The 22,387-nt window shown below is 38.2% G+C and overlaps 2 protein-coding genes across 5 annotated transcripts in view; one reads left to right on the top strand and one right to left on the bottom strand.

The window, feature by feature from the left end:
* Nucleotides 1–22,387, top strand: part of LOC126371179 (uncharacterized) — a 729,644-nt gene that overhangs the window by 663,703 nt on the left and 43,554 nt on the right. The window lies entirely within an intron of this gene.
* Nucleotides 11,913–16,815, bottom strand: LOC126371187 (toll-like receptor 6). Its single transcript, XM_050016436.1, has one exon. It carries the CDS (start codon nt 16,614–16,616, stop codon nt 12,591–12,593), a length of 4,026 nt encoding a protein of 1,341 aa, XP_049872393.1. The 5' UTR covers nt 16,617–16,815; the 3' UTR covers nt 11,913–12,590.

Below are 22,387 nucleotides of genomic sequence, written 5' to 3' on the forward strand. Positions count from 1 at the left end.
ATTACATAACGTTTAGGCAGATAAGGCCAGAGAACAAGAAAGACCAATTTGAAAAAGAAAAGCAGCCAGTGTTTTTACTATTAAGAAAGAAAGAAAGAAACATTACAAACTATACACACACCTCATTACATACACACACATTAAGTACACATTTATTTTTTACAATTAAAGATACATTTTCGTTTTCTTTTTTTTTTAGATACCTACATTTTACATTATTATTTTTTTAGAAATATTTTTTAGTATTAAAGAGTTTTTGCAACACGAACATTCCCACTTTGGCAATATTTCCGAGTACGGCACATCACTGGTCTGAACCGGTTGGCGCGTTGTAATATGATGGCATTGATTATGATGGTTCTTTTATTGTTGTAAAGTCTCTGTTATATTCGCACTTCGAGTTTTGACTAAGCTGATACTTACTTCAGTACACTACGAGTTCTGGATAGTTGTAAGGCATCTGATAAATGAATAAAATCTGTTAAAACACATGATTCCGGGTTCTTACCGCGTTTAAATCAGGGATATGAGACTCCCGATATTTCGACACTGTTGCAAATGCCATGATCACGGGATGATGTTATGATGATTATGTGTTTTAATTATGATAATAACCGCGTAAACCTAAAACAATGTAATAAAATCTGTTGTTTTTGAGGTAACACGGGTTTCAGCGCAAATGTCCCTAAGGTTCGAAGAAGATTGAAGAAGAAGAATTAAACAAGCTAATATAACCTATAAACTAATTGAATGAAGTTATAAATTGCTATTTAATATTGATAGGATAACCTAATACATACATACATACATAAACTCACGCCCGTTATCCCTAATGGGGTGGGCAGAGCCACAAGTATTCTTCTTCTCCTCGTGTGGATTGAGTGGTGGATGACCGACCTCATCAACCCTGGTGTCAGGATTATTATTGAGCCGCCAAAGGCCCCTGACGTGACTCAAGTAACGACTACGTACTTACATCGGTAAGTAGTAACCAGGACCAGCGGCTTAACGTGCCTACCGAAGCACGGATCATCTTACTTCTGGACAATCAGGTGATCAGCCTGCAATGTCCTAACCAAACTAGGGATCACAAAGAGATTTTTGTGATTTGCCCCACCGGGATTCGAACCTGGGGCCTCCGGATCGTGAGCACAACGCTCAACCACTGAACCACGGAGGCCGTTACTACGGTATTTATACTTAGGTATAATAATGAAAGTTTCAATAACAAAGATGCATACATTGTAACTACTAACCTTTTTACAGATACATTATCGACCACTAACCAATTACGGTCTACTTATGACAAAGGCAATGAATCATGCGCACCTGTAATTCTGTAATACGATTACGAATTACGCGTGCGTAAATATTAAATATGTTTTTCTTGTACAATTACCAATTAGGCTTGCCATGAGCCATGCTGCTATGTTCTTTACAGTACGAGTGCTTATTTATATTTTACCACGATGACTGATGATTACCTATCATTTTTTATTTCGCATCTCCAACAGTACCTATATGCGGAAGATTTATAAATTGCATTAATTAACTTTAGGTACGTACTGGTAATGTCCGTATCATTAATTGTCGATAATTTTGCGCGCTTTTGTAATTTTTTTTTAATCTCTGGTTCTGTGGTCTCAAGACTCGGGCTCTAAACTTCTGAATTCAATTTTAGAAGTTTGAATTCATGTCTAAGAGATAATTGATTTTTGCAGAATTCGTGCCCGGTTGTACGTACACCTATGCCGGTAATGAGTCGGTAATATTGTAATAAGTATTAGTCGTTTTTAATGCGTCAATTCCTGTAAAGATCCAGCCTTTCGTCTAAGAGGAATATTATCATAACGTCACGTTACAGAGAAGTATAATACCTCAACTCCAATAACATAACGGGGTTTATAAGCAGCATGTTTTTTTTTTCTTTGTATTCTCATGTCTCCGTCACCGACGTACAAACAAAGAAAGAAGAACTTAAGTACGAAGAAGTTCGTATAAGCTACGTTAAAATATTCAGAATAGCGCCCTCTAGTGACGTCTGCTAATAGCATTATCGCGCGCTGAAAACTAAAAGGTTCATTCACAAGCTCTCTTCAAATGAAAGTAAAATTAAATAAAATTTGATTTTGTTGACAATTTGTATCCGGCTTATACGTGTTTCAATGTTAAATAAGGTAAAAACAATTACTTTATTGTTTACTACGTTTAAAGTTCATACACTAAAGAAGTGTCAATATTTATTACATAGTTACGTGGTTCATATCGTTGTCAGTAACGTTAACTAGCATTGTAAGTTATAAGTCGAGGATCTTTTCCAATAAAATTGGCTATATAAGCCACATTCGAGCACATTGGAGTTGAAGCAGTCACCGTAGCCGAAATCGGTTGGATCACGTCATATCACACCATCAGATTAGTGCCAGTTTACCTATGTTAATAGCGTTTTATTTCAGACAACCTATAACAATGGACAGGACGAGATAACGACACAATGGTGCTAATTCCTGTAAATACCATCTAATTTTATTTTAAGTTGTATCTGTCATTTTCTTATCCGCCGAAAAGGAAAGAGACGGGTAATCGACATGCATAAAATTTATGGAACACACGTCAATTTTAAGCACAAATCTAAAACAACCGTCTAAAAATTTTACATCAGTCAATAACCCGACACAGTTAAGTAGACAGCACGTCAAACGGATTGCATACCAGCGACGTACCTTTTTGATTCGCCCGGGTTATTCATTCATTTACTCATTCTTCCTAAAATTAAGAGCTGTGAATCATCCGTCCCTTTCCTTTTCGACGGATATGAAAATGACGGATATAACTTAAAATAAAATTAGGCGGTGTCTGCAGGAATCGGGGCCATTTTCTTACAGTGAAGAATCCATGACAACTGTCCGGAGGTTACGTGACATATGTATGTCACGGGCTCGACTCCTGGCTCGTACTCTAAACCACTGTATTCAACTTTATGAGTTTGAATTCATGATTGCATTTTAATTGTATTACGTGGTTTCCAGTATTTGTGTCCTTTAAATAGTAATAAGCTCACACCCTATCACATGACACTTAAATATAGCTGGCGTGCAGCGGGTATGTATTTTATAGTAGGTTTACTTGCAACTCTGGCTATGTTATGTTATTCGTTAAAGGAACGACTAAATTTGAGAAATCTATACCCGCTTCTCCTTTACTGTCCTATACCTATAATTATATAGATAACTTCCATATGCTCGCCAAAGCAAATTCGCTTTCGTAGCATGACGCTCTGTACAGGTGGTTGCTCGCACGGTGTCGCGTTTCAGCGATTGTGCGACGCAATCGAACCTTTCCGGTAGGAAATGGGCTGAACTACATACAAACTATTGTACCACATTAATTGGCCTCAACCTCAGACATTTAATATCTATAAAAGATATAAAAAAAAGCACAAAACATCATCTCCCAATGCATAAGCATCCGCTTCAACGGTTGTATACAGATTGTAATTTGATATTTTAGCGATTTGTACGCAGATGGGTGTAACAGGAAGCAAGGTCGAATTTGTTGCTACTGCTGTGTAAAAAAAGAACATTTCTTTTTCAAGTCGTCGGTTTTGGATAGTATTGAAATATGATTGTTTGTGTACCTAGTTGTTATGCAGGTGCAAGTCAAGTTTGGCGTAAAGTTTCTAATGTGTAAAATAATAATTGTGTTTCGCACTGTTGTAAAATAATAATTTTGTTAATTAGAGTTATTTACTGTAAAGTAAGTATGTGTAGTTTCTAGTGCCGGTTCTGCTACAGACGTACCTTTTTGTTAGTAATATAAAGCAGAAATTAGAATGCCCTAAAGGATTATCACGAGAAAAATATGTTAGAATTTGAAAGTGAATATTTCTATCAATCTCAATAATAATTAAAATTATAAAGTCAATAAAACAATAGGTATGCTTCGAAATCGTTACTTTAAAAATATTTTTATAATTATTTTAACAAAAGAGTTTTGTTAATTTTTGTAATTTCTTTTTTAAATGTGTAAAGCTGGCCACAAATTGCCAAAACAATATGTTTAGAAGCTATAAACCCCAAAAAAAGGAATAAAAAGTATTTATTTTTAAATATATTCTCTACGTTATAAAAATATGTGCCAGTTATATAAAAAAAACATAAATGTTCTTTGAATAAAACTCTAACCAATTTTGTATAAGAAACTCTTTGCAATGGATCTTTTCATTATTATTCCTAGGCCATGTCTGAGTAATCACGTAGAAAATACAAGTTATGAATTTTGGTGTCAGATGAAAGGTAAGTTATTTAGAAAATACAATCACTAGTTAAATTGGAGCTAAGTTCTCGCCACAATCTCGGTGTTGGCAAAGACACGGGCCTCGACATCCCTACCAAAATACGCCACAAGACGCCAACAACGGAACTAGTTCCCAACATGACCTCAACTTTATGACGGCCCAACCCACAAACTGCGACACTAAATTAATTTGGTCTTCCACCACCCGAACTCCTCCGTAAAAAGATTTTACTACCGGCTCCACTTAAAACTATTTCCATCTATTTGTTTAACGGAACAAATCCCTACTGTTACGAAGCAAAGCACGAAGCCGAAGCTACATTTCAGGTAAAGGAAACTTTTTTTTAACTCCACGTTCGTGTCGAAACGAAACACGGAGGGATTATTATTTTTGTAACATCTGTACGTGTAACTCTAACTAGATACTAATAGATAACCGCGGATGTTTTTTATGCGACTCCGCTTTTTAATCTTTTGTGTTTTCGATGCCAAATGTGCGTTTTATTTATAGGGGTTCATATAGGGGGACCGAATGAATGAGAGGTCGCACTTGTGAATATGTGACCACTTGTTATTAATTGAATATATTATTAAAGTAACAAGTGCACGCGATTCTGTTACGATTGAGAAAATCGCGTGACATACTAAAAATCAACACACAATTTTTTAAAGGTCGAATCGAATGAGTGGAGAATTGGGACAAGTTAATTAGTTGGGAAATAAAAAATCTTTTTTTTATTATTCTGCGTAGTAGTTAATCACGTTTAGAGCGACAGGACGCCCCCGAACTCCCAATAAGCTACCGCTAATTACGTAATTCAAGTACCGTGACCGGAATAAAAAATAAAAAGCTAGAATAACTGGCAAGAGCATTGTGCGGCGAATGTAAAGGGAGACTTGGATCGGGCCCGGACAACGGACCCGTGGAGATGACATATGACAAACACAAAATTTGGGCTGTACACCGTCGTGTTACGTAAAAAGAGCGACCTTTCGTGAATAAAAATATCATCTCTTGATCCGTCATAAAAAGAAACAAAGGTGCCTTTGAGTTCTTTGTAAATGTGCTCTATTTTAAGTAACTTTTGCCGTACCTAAAGTGCTTTTACGTCAAACGAAAAACAAACAGTCACATGTTTTAATCTAAATAATGAAGCTTTAAAACATTTCACAAGTATACGCACACGATACAAGAGCCCTTTTTAGTTCGAACCCCTTTTTAATAGATTCTAACTCTAACAATAAATGTTGCTAAGTCGTCTCTACACATTTTGTGTCCTTTCCCTTTCCCCGGGGTCGGTTTTAACGAACTAGGTATTGTAAGCCAGTGCACTGATCAGCATATTCAATCCCATCTACTTAATATTTTTGTGACAAGTGCACCCCTCACGCACATGTTATATTTCGGATCTGGCCAATTTTGTGGTTGGTTATCAATTTGAAGTCAAACAAAAATGGCAACCATCCGACAGATGCTTCGTTTTCCAACACAACGAACGATCGATAGACGATACATGTAGTTTTTATTTATTTTAAACTCACGATCGCATTTCCTAATGATAGAACCATATGTAATGAGAAGGCAAGTTGCAGTTTCCCTCATTTAGCGCTTATCGCTATCGACCCACTAGGGCCGATTAATTCTTTCAAATATTTTTCCTCTCAGACGACGCCCTGAGCCGAGGTTCGCGCCCAACTGGGCACCCTCAGGCCTGTTGTCTTAAACGTTGTACTGGGTGAGAGCCTTCGGCGCTCCCCATTTGTCCGGCCAAGTAATTAATGCCATCTGCGGCAGATCTACAATAAGTCGCGTCAAAAAAAAAAAGCAAGTTGCAGCCACTTTTGATATGAAGTCTTAAGATATACAGGGTGCTATGTGATAATGTGACATCGTAACGAAAACTTTAAGGGATGATTCGCTGATGATTTGAAGGAAGGCACGTTAAGCAGTCTGTCTCAGCTACTGTTTACTTAAGTAATGTACATAGTCTTTACTTGAGTCATATCGGGGGCCTTTAGCGGCTCAATAGTAACCCTGACACCAGGTTTGATGAGTTCGGTCATTTATCTCACAATCCACAGGAAAAAAGAACATGGTATTTCATATTAGAAAGTTCTCAATCTCTCTGTCAGTTTATACGACATAAAAATAAGCTGGATGCGTTTAGTTCATATTCGCTCCCAGCCTAGCATGGATAGAATTTACTTTAATAGCGTAAGTTTAATACCGTAATGGCAGTTAAAGCCAATAATATACCAATTTAGTAATAAAAACTTCATTTCTTCATTTAGTTTTGTTCTATGAAAAGGGCAACCATGCTATAATTAGTATTATATAACATGTTTAATAACCAGCTCTATAAATAAATGTCTTTGTCTTCATGTTTAAATGATGCTTAATTATCATCAGGTCTTATATTGTTTTATGATATTATTATGATGAAAAAACTAACTTAAACACATCATTTTTACACCAGGAACCTTTGGTTTTATACGTATATAATCAGAATCAGGATAATGTATTCAACGTAGTTATCATAGATAAACTTGTTGTAGGTCAATTTAACATTTTTGAATCCGCGTCATTTCGTAAGGTGCTATGGCAGAGGAGAAAAAATTACAAGAAACTGCAATAGCAACACATCTTTGAAATCAATGTAGGTAAGCATATAATACCAGACATTTTTATCATTTAGGTATTAATCTTATAATCTTTTTTACATAAAGTAAGCATCACATGAGCTTTAAATTTATTTTCAGACAGACACATTTATTGCTTATATTACTTACCTAACTATGGCGTAGGAATAGTGACAAAATCGACTTAGGCCACGTACCTACATGCCTGAGTAAAAGTAAATACATTTAATACAATCTCAATATCATCGCCTTAGTGAAATCCAAGCAAGCGCCTTTTGAAAAATCATATTCGGATGAGATTTTTGTTAACACAACCTCACATTAGACAAAGTAGTTTCTATCCAGGTAAAAAATGATTGAAAAAATAGATGTTTTGCTGAAGAAAAACATATCAGAATGTGAAAAAGGCGCTTACGCGGTTTTCACTATAAAGCAACGATATTTAACTTTTTAAAAGCATCATAAATGAGAAATTGCAAAAAACTTGTTCCTAAACAAACTAAGCAAATACCTGACGATGACAGCTTACTATTATGACTCAGAATATCTTAACAGAAGCATTAAAATTATATTTACATAGTAAACAATGCACTTATCTAATAGAATGTCGGTAAAGCACGTTTTAAATTTAAAAAAAAGTAAGTTGGTGGTGGATGAGTGGAACTGATTTTGTTACGATAGTTTTTAGAAAGGAGCTAATAACTAGTATAATAAAAATGTGAGTCAAAATGTTTCTTGATTTCAATTACTGCGTCAACTATTACATCTTCTTGTCTTGTGTTGTCTAAGGTAAAGTGTCCCACTGCTGGAAAGGCATCCCTCCATTTCTTCCAGAATTTTCTTTCCAGTAGTGCTTCCTCTGGCCAGTCCTGTAGGTAAGCGCCTAACACCGGTATTCTAAGATTTTACCTCGAACCTTCCTCTACTCCGTCCTCAGCTGAGGCGACCTTAACCTCAGCTCAAATCATCATTCTAAGACGTCACCTCAACCTTATCTCGAGTTTACTCCAGCGAGGTTGAGTGGAGGCATGACGTCATTATTTTCGTATTAGTATGTTGGCAGTATATGCTCGACTCCAGTGAGTAAAGTCCTCAAGTTGAGGACGTAAATGCCAACTTAAAATACCAAAATGCTCAGCTGACTATCAGCTGAGGTCTACACGAGTGGAGGAAGTTTCGAGTTAATATCTTAGAATAAGGGTATAAGTAGTCGCGCCTTCTCCGCCTGGGTCTGCCACGCTTGCGTCTGTCTTTACTGTGAGACCATTCTGAGTACTGATTTTATATAACCCACAGGTCGTTAGGCATCCGACAGATGACCGTTATTGACAATAAAACGGTGTCCGCTTAAGGCCTTTCAGGTCCTTTTAATAAAATAATTTAGTATTACATTCCATTAAATACGTAACTATCACAAAACTCATCTCAGAGCGTGATGAGTATTGCATTTGTATAATTTTAAAAGATAAAAATATGAAGTGTAAAGAACTTAAAACTTCCTTACCCTCGCACATTCCCACAAACAGAAATAAAAAGATCCTGCCCACTAATTCCTTAGATTTGTATGAGTAATGGTCTACAGATGTTTCGGGGGTATCAGAAATAGAAATTATCAAATTAGGGGTTGCGCGCCCTTTGAAACGTAGATAACAATTAAAAAATAAAATTAAATGCCTTATCTAGATCGAACCACCCAGGTGACGTCGAAAGATATAGTACGGTTATTTGGAGAGTCAGTTATACCGTAGCTTTTAAATGGAACTTTTCAATTAAAACGAATAATATAAACGCCAATATGTTTCTACATTTATTACACCTGCAATTTTCGTAAATAAGTTGCAAATTCAGGGTTTGTATAAGGAATGTCAGAGAAAACGTAAGTAGGTATTATATTATGTATTATTTGCGGCGAAAACATTTGTCACATATTGAAAAACACCGACCGAAATAAGTTGGTATTTAAAGTAAGGAATCTTACAGCAATTAGTATAATTAAGTCGAAAATAAAAATTATAAAGGATTTTTTAACCACCTAATCGGATTGTTTTGTTGTATAAGATTGTAATGTTGGTAATAAAGTTTCTGAAATATTAAGTATACATTGTTGCCAACTTAATGCAGTAACTGGTTTCTTTATAGCGTAATAAATTACCTAAAACACATCAGAAAATTATGTAGGCATGATATTTATAGTGTTTTTGTTAATTAACTAGAGGTAGGGTTCTTCATGGTTAGTATGAGTAAGTGCTTTCTAGTTACTTAGGCGTGAACATCGGCCGTTACAGACGACGCCCTGAGCCGAGGTTCGCGCCCAACTGGGCACCCTCAGGCCTGTTGTTTTAAATTTTGTACGGGGTAAGAGCCCTCAGCGCTCCCTTTTGTTTGGCCAAGTAGTTAATGCCATTTGTGACAAATCTACAATAAGTCAGGTCAAAAAAAGAAGCTCGGCCACATTGTTACATTCCGTCAGAACAAATGACATTTAAAAGAAAAGAAATCTCTACTTTACCTATACCCAAAGAATTTCCCGATGATCAGTGACTCCAATGCTACGGGACGGTTGGTGCTACAGTTGTTGCAAAAAAATTGAAACAGAAGCTACAGCTCATTTATAACACCGCCTATCAGCCGACACAATTTCCTGTAAACACACTGGACTGAAAAACCTAACGGCCTCATTATTAAGAACATATGCGCCGCATTCTTGCCGTCAACACGCAACACGCCCTTACTATTCCCTGGCGAATTTAAATTTGTAATTCCAAACAACATGTCTTCCTTTCGACCAATAATGGAGCTACATTTTATAAAAAAAGCCCGACTCCACCCATCGCAGGAAACAGCTGCAGCCCTAATAATTACAAACGTGCGCCTGAGCATTGCCCGTCCTATACCTAGTCGAAGCCTATAGACACATCAATCTTTCACATAAACCTGTTATTTGCTTTAAAACTTGCTTCGACGTTATCAGAAATAGTACTTAATTACGAACCCTGATTCTTAAACGGTATTAAGTATTTGACTTCGATTAAACATTCAGTAAATAAAAACATAGCCGGCTGATTTGATTAAGTATAGAGGCAGACTTAGCGGCGTAATTAAAAATCTTGTCGTTAAAAAATATTACTTACAGCTTAATCTATTTTCTAATATCAGTTGCTGCCAAAAATCGCTAAAAGGTTTAGTACACCGGCCTAACCTGAGTTCATATTCATTACGAATTATCACTCGCATAAATCTTATTTTTTTATTAGGCTAATAAATAAAGCTATTACAAAAAGTTTTATTATGACATACCGGAGTCCCACGCAAATCTCACATAGAGATTTCGTTATACATTTGATTGCTTCTCTATATTTACATTTACGATTTGAGATATCTGAGTGAGCACGATTAGGACTTTAAATTTATGAGCTCATTCATTAATTGACTGGTTTTAGTCATGTCATTTAGGAAGACATGGTCATAATCGACCCACGGCCGAGTGGCGCTGTAATAAACTAAATCTCATCAAAATAAATATATCTTAAAAGCCAGATTTTCAAAGTAATACTCATTCTTCTCCGATAACAATGTTTGCATTACTTTGGTACACCCAATGCTTAGGTTATAATTTGTTGGGTACACCATTTTCATAAGAGCTTCCATCAACAGTTTCGTAATAAACCTGTCTGTAGAGCGATAACATCACAATCTCGACTTTACCAAAAGCTAAAACACCGTTTATGGGGACATAAACGTTTATAGAATCATAAAGCAGGACCGATCTATTGTTTCCATTCGACCTACGCGTTTCGACGACATAACTAATCGAGCTATTCCGCTTTTTGTCTCCACATAATCAATTGTCACCTTAGATATTTCCCACCTAAGTTTAAGATGTTTCGAATCCATTTAGAACGGGTTTGGGATAGCTGTCGCCTATAAACGATCGGAGTATCGTATTGCACGAGAAAAAAAGGTGATGAGTGTTGGTCTTCGGACGTTGTTGGCGCAAATAGATGGCCCCAGCGCCAGTGACACGGGGCAAGCGGCGATTTAAATCCCAACACTACATTCGATATTTGAATCTATCCGGATAATGTTACAATGAATATTGAGATATTTGGTATGTGACTTCACAAGATATTTTTCCTTTTTCACTTAACTATTTAATATGCTGGATTAATCAATGCTTTAACAAAATTAAGTCTTTATTATTCGTTTTTTCTTCTAAACAAGATTAGGGTATAGATGCGTCAGAGACAAAATTATTAATATAATTACTAGGTAACTTTATGTTATAACATTAAGTATTAAACTTATTCAGTTTTGTAAAAGTTACAATTCAAAATACATACAAACTTGCAAATGTCCCCATGAGAAGAGAGACAAGACTCTACAAGTGAATGCACGGCTGTATTTCAATGCGATATGTTTAAACAGGAGGCATCATAATCGATAGTGTCAGTGCGCGAGACTACTTAACAATGAAGAGACATCGGAGCGCAATCAAAAGTCAATTAAAATGGTGTTTATTCATCCCCGGCTCCATCTGACGATGATTTATAGTATTCGCAGCGGGCACCGGCGCGCGCGCACTGTCGCGACCGCTTTTTAAATTAAAATCGTACCGGTCAGGGCGTGATCTTATCCGGGCCGATCAATTTAGATAAAATAAATATTTATACATTTGACCGTGGATGGGCGAACAAAGCGATTCAGTAAATTGATTATGTCGATGGAGAAATTTTTGACGCTAGTCCCTATTCAATCACCTGTCCTGATCCTAGATACGGGTTTTAACATAGCCCCTAAGTTATTGATGTTAGAATAAAATCAATTTAAATTGTTGAATGGCTCGAATGACGACTGAGTAACATAACAATTGTACATTTTTCTGTTTCAACATTACGCAAAACAATTTATGTAGTTTCAGTGTCAGTGTTTTGTGTGTTCATCATTTCATCACATGTTTTCAATAAAAGTCAATATAGTAGAGAAAAATATTAATTTATTCATACTCTGCGTTTGGAAGCGTAATAAATACAATTTTTTCATGTTCTAACTAAAAATTACATCACAAATAATGTACTTATGCTTACAATTAGTTATTTACAATTGACTAGGGTACAATTCAGTTCTTCATCATCGTTTTCTTATATTACTTTTTACAAATTTCCATTTCATATTCTACACTTCTCACTTCGATTCTTAAAGTCTTCAATGCATAAGTACCTAACTTTATCACAAATTAGTTATATTACCTCCTCCTGTCAAGGACTTACGTTATCAGGAACCTTATAATACCAGTAATATTTATATAACAGTTATCTATAAAAAGGAATGCATTGTTTTGTGACAAAATGTTTACAAAGTAAAGGCAGACATACGAAGACAGTTAAATAGAACAGGTACAAAATTACGTATTTATATAAATGCGATAGATACGAATTATGCTTAATTTTTTTTAAGATAACTACTTACACTATTATTTAAAGATTCCATGAAAACAATTTGTTTATTTATCTCACGTCCGCATCATAGCATTCATTCAGCACCAACAATAACATATTTTTATCAATTTGGATATGCTACATACATGTGCGTCGGTGGTTAATTCGAAAAGTTTAACATACTATATTTACAACTTACAAAGAAATCACATTGATAGTCTATACAAAGTAAGTCTTCCTCATATTATTAGGTCTAGTGTTAGACATGGGAATCTGTTGTGCGGGCCTGAGGGGGCGCTCCTCGCACTGATGATTGTCGATGGAGACGTAGCTGTGATGGTGCGGCAGGCGGTCGTCGGGCCGGCCCTCACTGCTCGCCACCGAGCACGTCTCGTCCTCTGTACTCCGCGCAGACACCTCTGCGCTTGCGCTCGTTGAGTGCATAGGACTCGACATCATCAATATAGGCGGCGCCATCCCATACTTGTACCACGGATCATGAGACGTCGGCGGCGCAGTGTATCTTAGATTCCCGTGCCTGCCAAATCCCTCCCTATTACCACTTTTCATGTTATTCGCGTTATGAAGCGTCCGATTCGGCAGCGTTACGTCCACATCCGGTAACCGAAAATTTAGCTTTTCCCAACAATTTCTCTCGCCCCACACTATCACTGTGCACGTTTTAAGCAACACTTTCAAGTCCGGATCGATATTTATGGCACTTAAGTCCGTCGTCACAAGGAATATGATCTTCTGACGTCTATGCCTAACATTCACGGAGTTAATAGCACTTTGCACGGCCGCTTTTGACTCGGGTGAGTACCACTCTTGTTGCAAAAAGTTTATCGATAAAACTATCACTAGTCTTTTAGAACTTTCCGATGCACTCACTAAACTATCACTAGAACGTCTTTCGATCAACTGCAGGTCCCTGTGTTGTAAACACAGAGAATGTCCCGAGTTCTCCAACTCGGAACTCACGGCGCGAGTCACGAAGTCTTCGTCCCGTGGATTGTACACGAAGAAAGCGTCGAAGCGTTTGTTTTTATTGTCATTCATGTCCTTCGGCGTGGAACTAAATACCCTTACACCGTACCTTGAGTGCATCCACAACTTGAAATCCTCTCTAAACATGAACAATAGAGCACACATCAGCAAGAGAATGATTGCTATTATCAAGACCACTGCAATATATGGAATGTAATTTTCGACCCCGTCATTCGATTCGATGAAGAGGCGCTTTAAAGTCTCTGTGCCGGTTTCCTCAGTAGTGGTCTCTGTTTTACATTCCTTGGCCACGGCTGCAATGGTCTTGTTCATTGGCTGGCCGTGAGCGAAGTAGCACATCATGGTCTCGGTATCTTTTGATTTTTTTATTAGCCATTGATTCAGTTGAGCCACGTCTTTACAATCACATATCCAGTTGTTTCCATCTACAGAGACACGAGTACGGGGATTGTTGTCCGTAATGACTCGCCACGGCATGTAATCAACGTAACCGTTATTGTCAAGGTCTAAGAACTCAAGAGAAGGCAGGTAATTAAAAGTGTCATTTTCTATCACTTTTATTTTATTATCCCGTAAATAAAGCTCATTCAGATTTTGTAGCCTCGTGAATTGGGTGTTCCTCAATACCTCAATGTTATTGTTTTCCAAGTGGAGTATTCTAAGCGATTCAATACCGTTAAATGTTCTATTTTGTATTGTGTTGATATTGCTGTTATTGAGATACAGAACTTGCAATCGTTTTTTACCAATGAAAACGTGATTTCCTAATTCTTTAAGATCGTTTCCGTCCAAATATATTTCGGTCGCGTCCATCGGTATTCGGTCGGGGACGTGATCGTAGCCGGCGCTCGAACAATCGACCACGTTGGAGTTCCAGGTAAGATCATGATAGCACGAGCATCTATCTGGACAAGTCATCTTGCAATCGCACGCGTCAAAGTCACAACAATGGCACAAGGTGAAACAATGCGAATCGTACTCGCACAGAAATTCCGAAGACTTAACTTCTAATAAGAGCACATCCGATTTGGTTCGTGAATGGGTTAAAGAGCACCTTACACTTTCTAAATCCATTACTCTCGGGCGCTGCCGGAGGTCACTTAATTGGTTAATTCTCTGCAGCCATTCCATTGTACAATCGCAGGCAAATGGGTTCTCGCTAATATAGAACTCCGGTAAATCTTTCTCCTCTGGAACAGCTGATATAGCAAAGGCACCGACTTCTAATGTTTTTATCTTGTTGGCATAAAGCATGACTTTATTGAGATTGTATTTTTGTAAGAAAGTTCCAGGGTTTATTTTCTCAATGTAGTTATTATTCAAAACAACCGTCTCAATACTGCTCGGGAAAGAAAATTCATCTATACTTCTTATTTTGTTGTAGCTGACATCGAGCATCTTTACGTTACAAGATTCTTTGACACCGTATGTATCTTCAAGCTTCTCAATCTTATTTTCATGCATATCCAACCACTCGAGGTTTGTAGGAATGTGGCTATAATCGAACCACAGCAATTCATTGTTTGACACGTTTAACCACACAAGGGGTTGGGTATTTGTAAATATTCCTTTTAAATCCACCAATTTGTTGCCATCCAATCCAATAGCTTTCAACTGTAGATTCGAAGCAAAAGCTCCATCGTCTATTTGATCTATGTTATTTGAAGCCAAATTCAATATTTGTAGAGATGGTAAAGCCGCAAATGTATCCTTTGATATTTTCTCTATTTTGTTTCCCACAAGACGTAAGCCGTATAAGTCATCCAAGCCTTCAAACTGTGTTGTTGTGACTTTTGTTATTCTGTTCATTCCTAAATCTAGGGACGTCAAGAATCTCAGCGTCTTTATGGCTTCCGGCACTTCTGATAACTGGTTTCCACTCAGTCCTAAATCGTGGAGTTTAGTTATATTTTCGAAAGAGCGTAAGTCAACTTTTGTTATTCTGTTGCCATCTAGGAATAACTGATTCAAAACGTATAAATTTGAAAAGTGACTTGTATCTACTTCAATAATATTGTTATGTGCCAATGACAGGGAATGAAGATTTTTTAAATTGGAAAATGCGCCTTCTGCAATACGTGCTATGTTATTGAACTCTAAACTCAAAAATTGTAGATTGTTCAAGTCTTGAAATAGTAACGAATCAATCTTCGTGATTCTATTATGCGATAAGTTCAGAACTATGAGACGTACTAATCCGGAGAATGTATCTCTGTTCACCCACTCACTAGTTAATTCATTCACAGACAAGTCCAATATTTGCAATTGATCCAAGCCTTCTAGGAGTCCCGGCGCGAGTACACTTAGAGAGTTGTTATTCAAATATATTTGCTTTATGTCTCGTGAAGACTGAAACATTTCAGGAGGTAAAGCTGTCAAAGCATTGGTCGACAAATTCAACATTTGTAAATCACTCAGTCCCACGAATGCGCGGTCAGCCACATTAGATATTCTATTGTTCTGCAAAAACAGTCTTTGAAGTGCACGTAAACTTGATAGACCGTTATCGGGAAGAGCGCTAATTTCGTTGTACGACATATCCAAAGTTTCAAGAACTGTGTTGCATGATTTGCCGGGTGCAGTCGGTCCATTGCCCCAATCCGAAAATCCCATATTCGATATGTCTTGTAATCTATTCTGGGTTACATTAAGTTCCTTCAAATTATAGAGGGGACAGAATATCTCCGATGGTAAAATCCAAATGTTATTGTCACCCAAATCTAAACTTCGCAAATCAGTTAATCCTCTAAACGTGTCTCTGTGAAACTCCATAGACATCGCAGACCAATCAGTGTTATGTGTTCTGATGCTCAGTGTTCGTAATCCGCTAAGAGGTGACAAAACCGCAGAGGGCACATATCTGATCTTGCACGACTCTATCCTAAGTTCCTTTAGGTTGTGGAAACGGGATAGAAGTTCGGTTCCTTCTTCTTTTCGTCTTCCAACGTCCAGCGAGCTCTCAAAAAAGAGAACATCCGTGCAGTGAAGATCGAGCGCGGTGATGCGCTGCGCCTGGGAGGCACTGAGCCCCGCGAGCAGGTCGGTGGCGCCGGCGGCCGTGCGCAGCGAGCACGCCAGCTGCACGCGCGTGGGCTCGCCTCCGCCACCCGACACGCGCTGCCACTCGCACTCCTGTGGAGCCTCCGCCACCCGGCTGGTCAGTGACGCGCCACCGGCGCCCAGCCACATCCACCACCATGTCGCATACCACACACCCAGTAATCCCATCGATAACATCTCGAACGACACTCTTTTCTACTGTCACTTTATTTAAATCGTCACCGTTTGGTCCACTGTTATCGCGCACATCGCTAGCGTAGTCCGGGGCGCGCGTGGAAAACTTCGAATTTCCCGTCAAACTTGTTCCGAAGTACGAGACATAACGGACGAGTGCGGCGATGCGGAGCGAGCGCACGCCGGTGTCGGCGAGCTGTGACGAGCGACTGCCGAGTACGGCCGCGAGTTGAGCGACCGGTGGCGCGGCCGGAGCCCCCCGCGCGGGCTCCTCCCCCGACGAGCGCGCCCGATACCGCGTTCTCGCTCGCCTGCAAAGTTCACAACGGCAACAAGTTGCTCGCCGCAAGATTGGCATGAACAGGAGCGCGCTTCGCGAGCTTTTATAAACATGGCGGAGCTTACTTTGTTTGTTTTGCCGTAATCATAAAATTTCAATAGCGCATCTAGTAGCTGTAGTTGAAAAACGTGTGAACGCTCCCCTTACTATTATGAAGCGAAATTTTACTACTTTTCCCGTTTCGTTGTTAATGTGTGCACCTGGTCCATATTAGTACCGTTCGAGCACCAATAAACCAAGCATTCGTTTTCCATTAAGAAATGCGTTTCATTAGCTGAAAATGATTACCATTTTAAACTAAACAATCAACTATCGCAAATTCCTGTGCCGATCAATACAGATTATCCGGAACAGCGGATGTAACAAATTGAGAAGATAAGACATTTCACCAGTTGTGACATCACTGAGCGATTCCCTTTGTTCCTACTCTAGGAACTACCTGTGTCTGTGACTCAACACTCTACACAACACCAGATAAGTCTTATCTGGTCTGCCTACCCGTGAAATCAGTCACCTGATGACATCATTAGTGGTTTTCCTCGTGTTTTCAACAATGGAAAAAATGTGCAATCTTTATGTTGCCTTTTTTTTAAACTTCTTGTACCTACGGAAGGGCTAATTTTGTGGATAGAAGACAAGAGTTTTGAGTTTTGAAGACAGATAAAGGAAACTGCCGACGGTGTGGTGATACTCCTTTGCAAACTGTAGAAAAGTAAAAAACTGTTGCTGAAATTGCTCAGATATTACTTGAATTATCATTTTCAGATCCTGAAGCAGTATTATAGATGATATAAATAATATTCATTAATTATATAACTATGAATGTCAGACTAGGCTGCATGATAGTGATGTCATTGCATACATTATAGTTTAAAACAATAACTAAAATTTATCTATGCACACTGATCTTTTGTCGTTGCTTCTTCCTTCCTTCCGTGGCCGCCATGTAGAACATAAGTTTACCGTATACACTAATATTTTAAATCGTATTTTTATCTAAACAAACATGTGAAAATTGTGACTTCTGATTTTGGATTATGATAATACAAGAAGAGAAGATGACGTGAATTGTTTTATTTCCATCTTCTGCACGCTCGCCCGTTCCCAAGATTCCACTGTGCACATTACACACATCATCTGCTTGAACAGGTTATGTCACCAGTGTTAAATACATATTATAATATTAGAATCCCAGAAGTTGGAAAAAGGGCTGAGGAAGAGAGCGTGCGGATTTATTTTGTGAAACAACATGTCGCGATCATCGCCAAATATCAACGTCACTGCTCCTAGGCAGCCGGCTATTACTGGCAACGGCGCCGGAGTACACATGGAGAAATTGCGTGGCTCGGCCAATTATATTTCATGGAAATTCTCTATCAAGATGACATTAATTCTTGAAGACCTATGGAGTTGTATAAGCGAACAATCGATTCAAGACACTCAAAAGGATCAAAGGGCATTGGCCAGAATCTGCCTAAGTATTGAAACGTCACTTTACCAATATGTACGTGAAGCGGTGTCTGCACGTGATGCATGGGAAAAGCTTGCCATGGTGTTTGAAGACCGGGGGCTATACCGTCGTGTTTTGTTGTTGCGACAGCTTCATCGTATTGATTTTAAGAACTTTATGAGCATGCAAGAATACATAAATGCGGTCATGACGCTAGTCTCACAACTGTCTGATATTGGAAGAACTATTGAAGACGGGGAGGTTGCTGAAATCCTTTTATCTGGCTTACCTTCCGAATATGATGTTCTTGTGAGTAACTTGGAAACAGCATGTATTAGTTCTTCTCTCTCCAGCGAGTTGGTCCGGACACGTCTTCTTCAAGAAGAGATGCGAAAGAACGGCAACCATGAAGGGACTATGCATGAAAATGCCTACTTTGTCAAGAAGAAGGTTATCTGTAAGTTCTGCGGGAAGCCTGGACACGTTCGGAACAAATGCTTTAAGCTTCGCAAACAGAAGAAAGAAAATGCAGAGGCTGAGAAGGCTTTTAATGTCACCGAAAGCGCTTATTCCGTTGCTCAAGAAGACTTTGTTGTGGACAGCGGGTGCAGCAATCACATGGTCAAGAACAAGAATATGCTAACAAGCTTTAAGAATAATAAGAGCCGTGTGTGTATGGCTAACGACGAGTATTTGCTTAGCGAAGGAACAGGTAAACTTGTTATTCCCTCTTGCCATGTACAAATTGAAGCTATGCTCGTTCCTAAATTAGCGATGAATTTACTTTCTGTTAGTAAATTAACTAAGGGTGGTTTCATACTGGTATTTGATAAGAAAGGGTGTCACATTTATAAAGATAGGGACTGTAGGATCACAGGCATGGTAGTAGGTCATGCATGTGATATCAATGGTGTTTATAGGCTGTCCAGCGGTACACCAGGTAATATTTCGCAGCCATTGGTGCATTCTTCAGTTCTTCTGAAGAAACGAGTTCAGGAGGAACAGAGTGCGTTGTCAGTGTCAGCTGAAATCTGGCACAAGCGGCTGGGACACATGAGCTACGGAGGTATGTACGCTTTGCGACAGAACAATGTTCTTATGTTTCAGGACAATGAAGAACACAAGCTACCGGCGTGTGTGGCTTGCTTAGAGGGCAAACAAGTATCCAAAGCTTTTCCCTCTGGTGAAGCCAAACGTGCCACTGGTCGACTTGAGCTCATACATTCGGACATCTGTGGACCGATGCCGATTCGAAGTTGGGGCGGTGCGAAATATATGCTGACCTTTACGGATGACTTCAGCAGGAAGAGTTGGGTGTATCTACTACAGGAGAAAAGTCAGGTAATTTCCTATTTTATTGAATTTAAAAACCTTGTGGAAAAGCAAATTGGTGTCAACATTAAGTGTCTACGAACAGATGGAGGTGGAGAATATTGTAATGAGCGTTTTCGCTCCTACCTCAAATCTCAGGGCATTGTGCATCAAGTCACTGTGCCTTACTGCCCACTAGTGCTGCAAAGGACTTTAGGCTTTTAGCCCTAAATTTCAGCCTACCGAGTCCTTTTTGGGACTAGACCAGTAAAATAGGGCTTTAAAAGCTTCGTCATTTTAAAAAACTTTTAGCCATTTTTAAAGTAGTAGGCTTTAAAAAAGCCTATAGCCTTTTTAATGTAGTAGGCTTTTAAAAAGCCTATAGCTTTTTTTAAAGTAGTAGGCTTTTTGGGACTGGAGTCTTTATTATCATTTTTTAGTAAAAGCCTTTTTACCGATTTCAAAAAAGGGAGTTATCAATTCGATACGTATGTATATAATATTATTGGAGCTACATAAAATTCACACATGATATTGGCCTTAAAAATCGGTTGTTTTCGCCACGTTTTACAAATATTGAGGGACTGTCTGAAATTGTGTATCACTGGTAGTAGTCCCTTAGTAAAAAATATTAAATAAAAAGTAATTATAGTATTAAATTATAGTAACAGAGCAAGCACCACAAATGTCAAACCAAAATGTCTGGCCTGTGCAAAGCTGGGAGAAGACAAAAGAATCGAATGTTTCGCACAACTTCTTGTTGAAGAGTATAAGTATGTCACTCCATGTATGCGTACTCGGTCTTTCGTCAAAATTTTGAATTTTTTGAACACCTTAAAAACTTGCCATACTGAAGAAATAGAAGTGTCAGAAACCGAGAAAATCTAACCTGTCGATAGTACCTACATTAAACGGCGGTAAATTGAAGAAATTATCATTAATCTAACGAGAATTTATGATTATTGTGATTTATAATACCCGAATTAATTCTAACTAAAAGAATACAATTAAGTACCTTAGTAAGTTTAGAACTTAGTTGATTTTAATCTATCATTATCAATGTAAAATAAAAACTAATTGTTATGATCAAGTATATTTTCATTTAAGTACCTAATATACCTAATAGTCTATTACTATACTGTTACCACAGAGTACTATATAATACTGGCGTAAGTAATTTGTATGGGGCTGACGGGACGTGCTGTTACGTATTACTATAATTATTAGACTATTCCATACTAATTGATAGTAAGAAGTTATTTTCAATATTCATAGTTAGTTAGCTAGTTGTGCATCTAACAATAAATCAATTTTTCACAGTGTTTGTGTAGGTATATGTTTTTAAAGTTTGTTGTACCCACCCACACTTTTACTTTTTTTTACTTGAGAAAGGGACTGTATGTATAGCCTAAATAACCTTAAGGTCTAAGAGCTTCATAGGCTTTTTGAGCGTCTTATTTTATTAAATTAGTCTTAAACAAGGTTAGGCCTTTTTAAGGCCTTTAGGCTTATAACCAATAGGCTTGAATAGGCTTAACCCTAGCCTAGCCGCAAGTACTAAATGGCTTTATAGGTTTTTAGCCTACTAAGCTTTTTATTTAACAGTCTAGTCTTAAAATAAGGGCTAAAAGCCTAAAGTTCTTTGCAGCACTACTGCCCACAGCAAAATGGTGTATCAGAAAGGCTTAACAGGACTTTGTTAGAGAAGGCAAGATGCATGCTGCAGGAATCTGGTCTCAGCCGGGAATATTGGGGAGAGGCTGTTATGGCCGCTTTATATATTAAAAATAGAAGCCCTACGGTTGCCCTTGGCGGACTGATGCCTGAACAAGTGTGGACCGGTACCGATGTTAACCTAGGTCACCTTAGAATTTTCGGCTGCATTGCTTACTCATTGATCCCAGAGCAAAAACGTTCTAAATTAGATGCTAAATCTAAACCATATATTTTTGTTGGCTATAGTGATACCACTAAAGGTTACCGATTGATCGATCCAAAAAATCCCAAGCGGATTATACACTCCAGGCATGTAGAATTTTTGGAAGGAAGATTTTTAAAGGACATGGGCAATGTTCCCTGTAATTGTAAAAATAAAAATAATTTTACTGAACATCAAGTTGTAATTTCTAGTCAATTTAATAATTTAAATAATAGTATAGTCACAAATGAAATTAATAATTTACAAAATGAATCTAACTGTGATATTTTAAATTGTACTGAATCTAACTGTGATATTAGTTCTAGTAAAAATGAATTCAATCAAAGTGATCATGATATTAATACAACCATCCATTCAGGTGCGGACTCGGAGTACTGTACTGGTGATGATGATGCGGGAACTGCTGCTGCTAGTCCAAATCTTGAGGATTTGAACTGTGGCTCTTCAGAACCTGATCCGTCGTCGCTTCGAGGGGAAGTGGATTCTAGTTCCGGCCTACAGGTACCTGGTTCGGTAACTGATTTGTCACGTCCTGTACGTAGTACTCGCGGCAAGCCTCCACTCAGGTATGGGGATTATGATCTGTCTTTGCTGGTTCATAATGAGGTCGAACCTCTGTCTTATAAGGACGCTATGCTGTCGCTAGATAAGGAGGATTGGCGACTTGCTATGGAGAAGGAGTATAATGCTCTTATGAAGAATGGTGTTTGGAGTCTTGTTGATCGCCCACATGA

The sequence above is a fragment of the Pectinophora gossypiella genome, chromosome 12 (genome assembly GCF_024362695.1).
Source record: "Pectinophora gossypiella chromosome 12, ilPecGoss1.1, whole genome shotgun sequence".
NCBI classification, from domain to species: domain Eukaryota; kingdom Metazoa; phylum Arthropoda; class Insecta; order Lepidoptera; family Gelechiidae; genus Pectinophora; species Pectinophora gossypiella.

What these genes read in the sequence shown, in the direction of transcription:
- LOC126371187 (XM_050016436.1), bottom strand. Translation starts at nt 16,616, where the DNA reads ATGTTATCGATGGGATTACTGGGTGTGTGGTATGCGACATGGTGGTGG.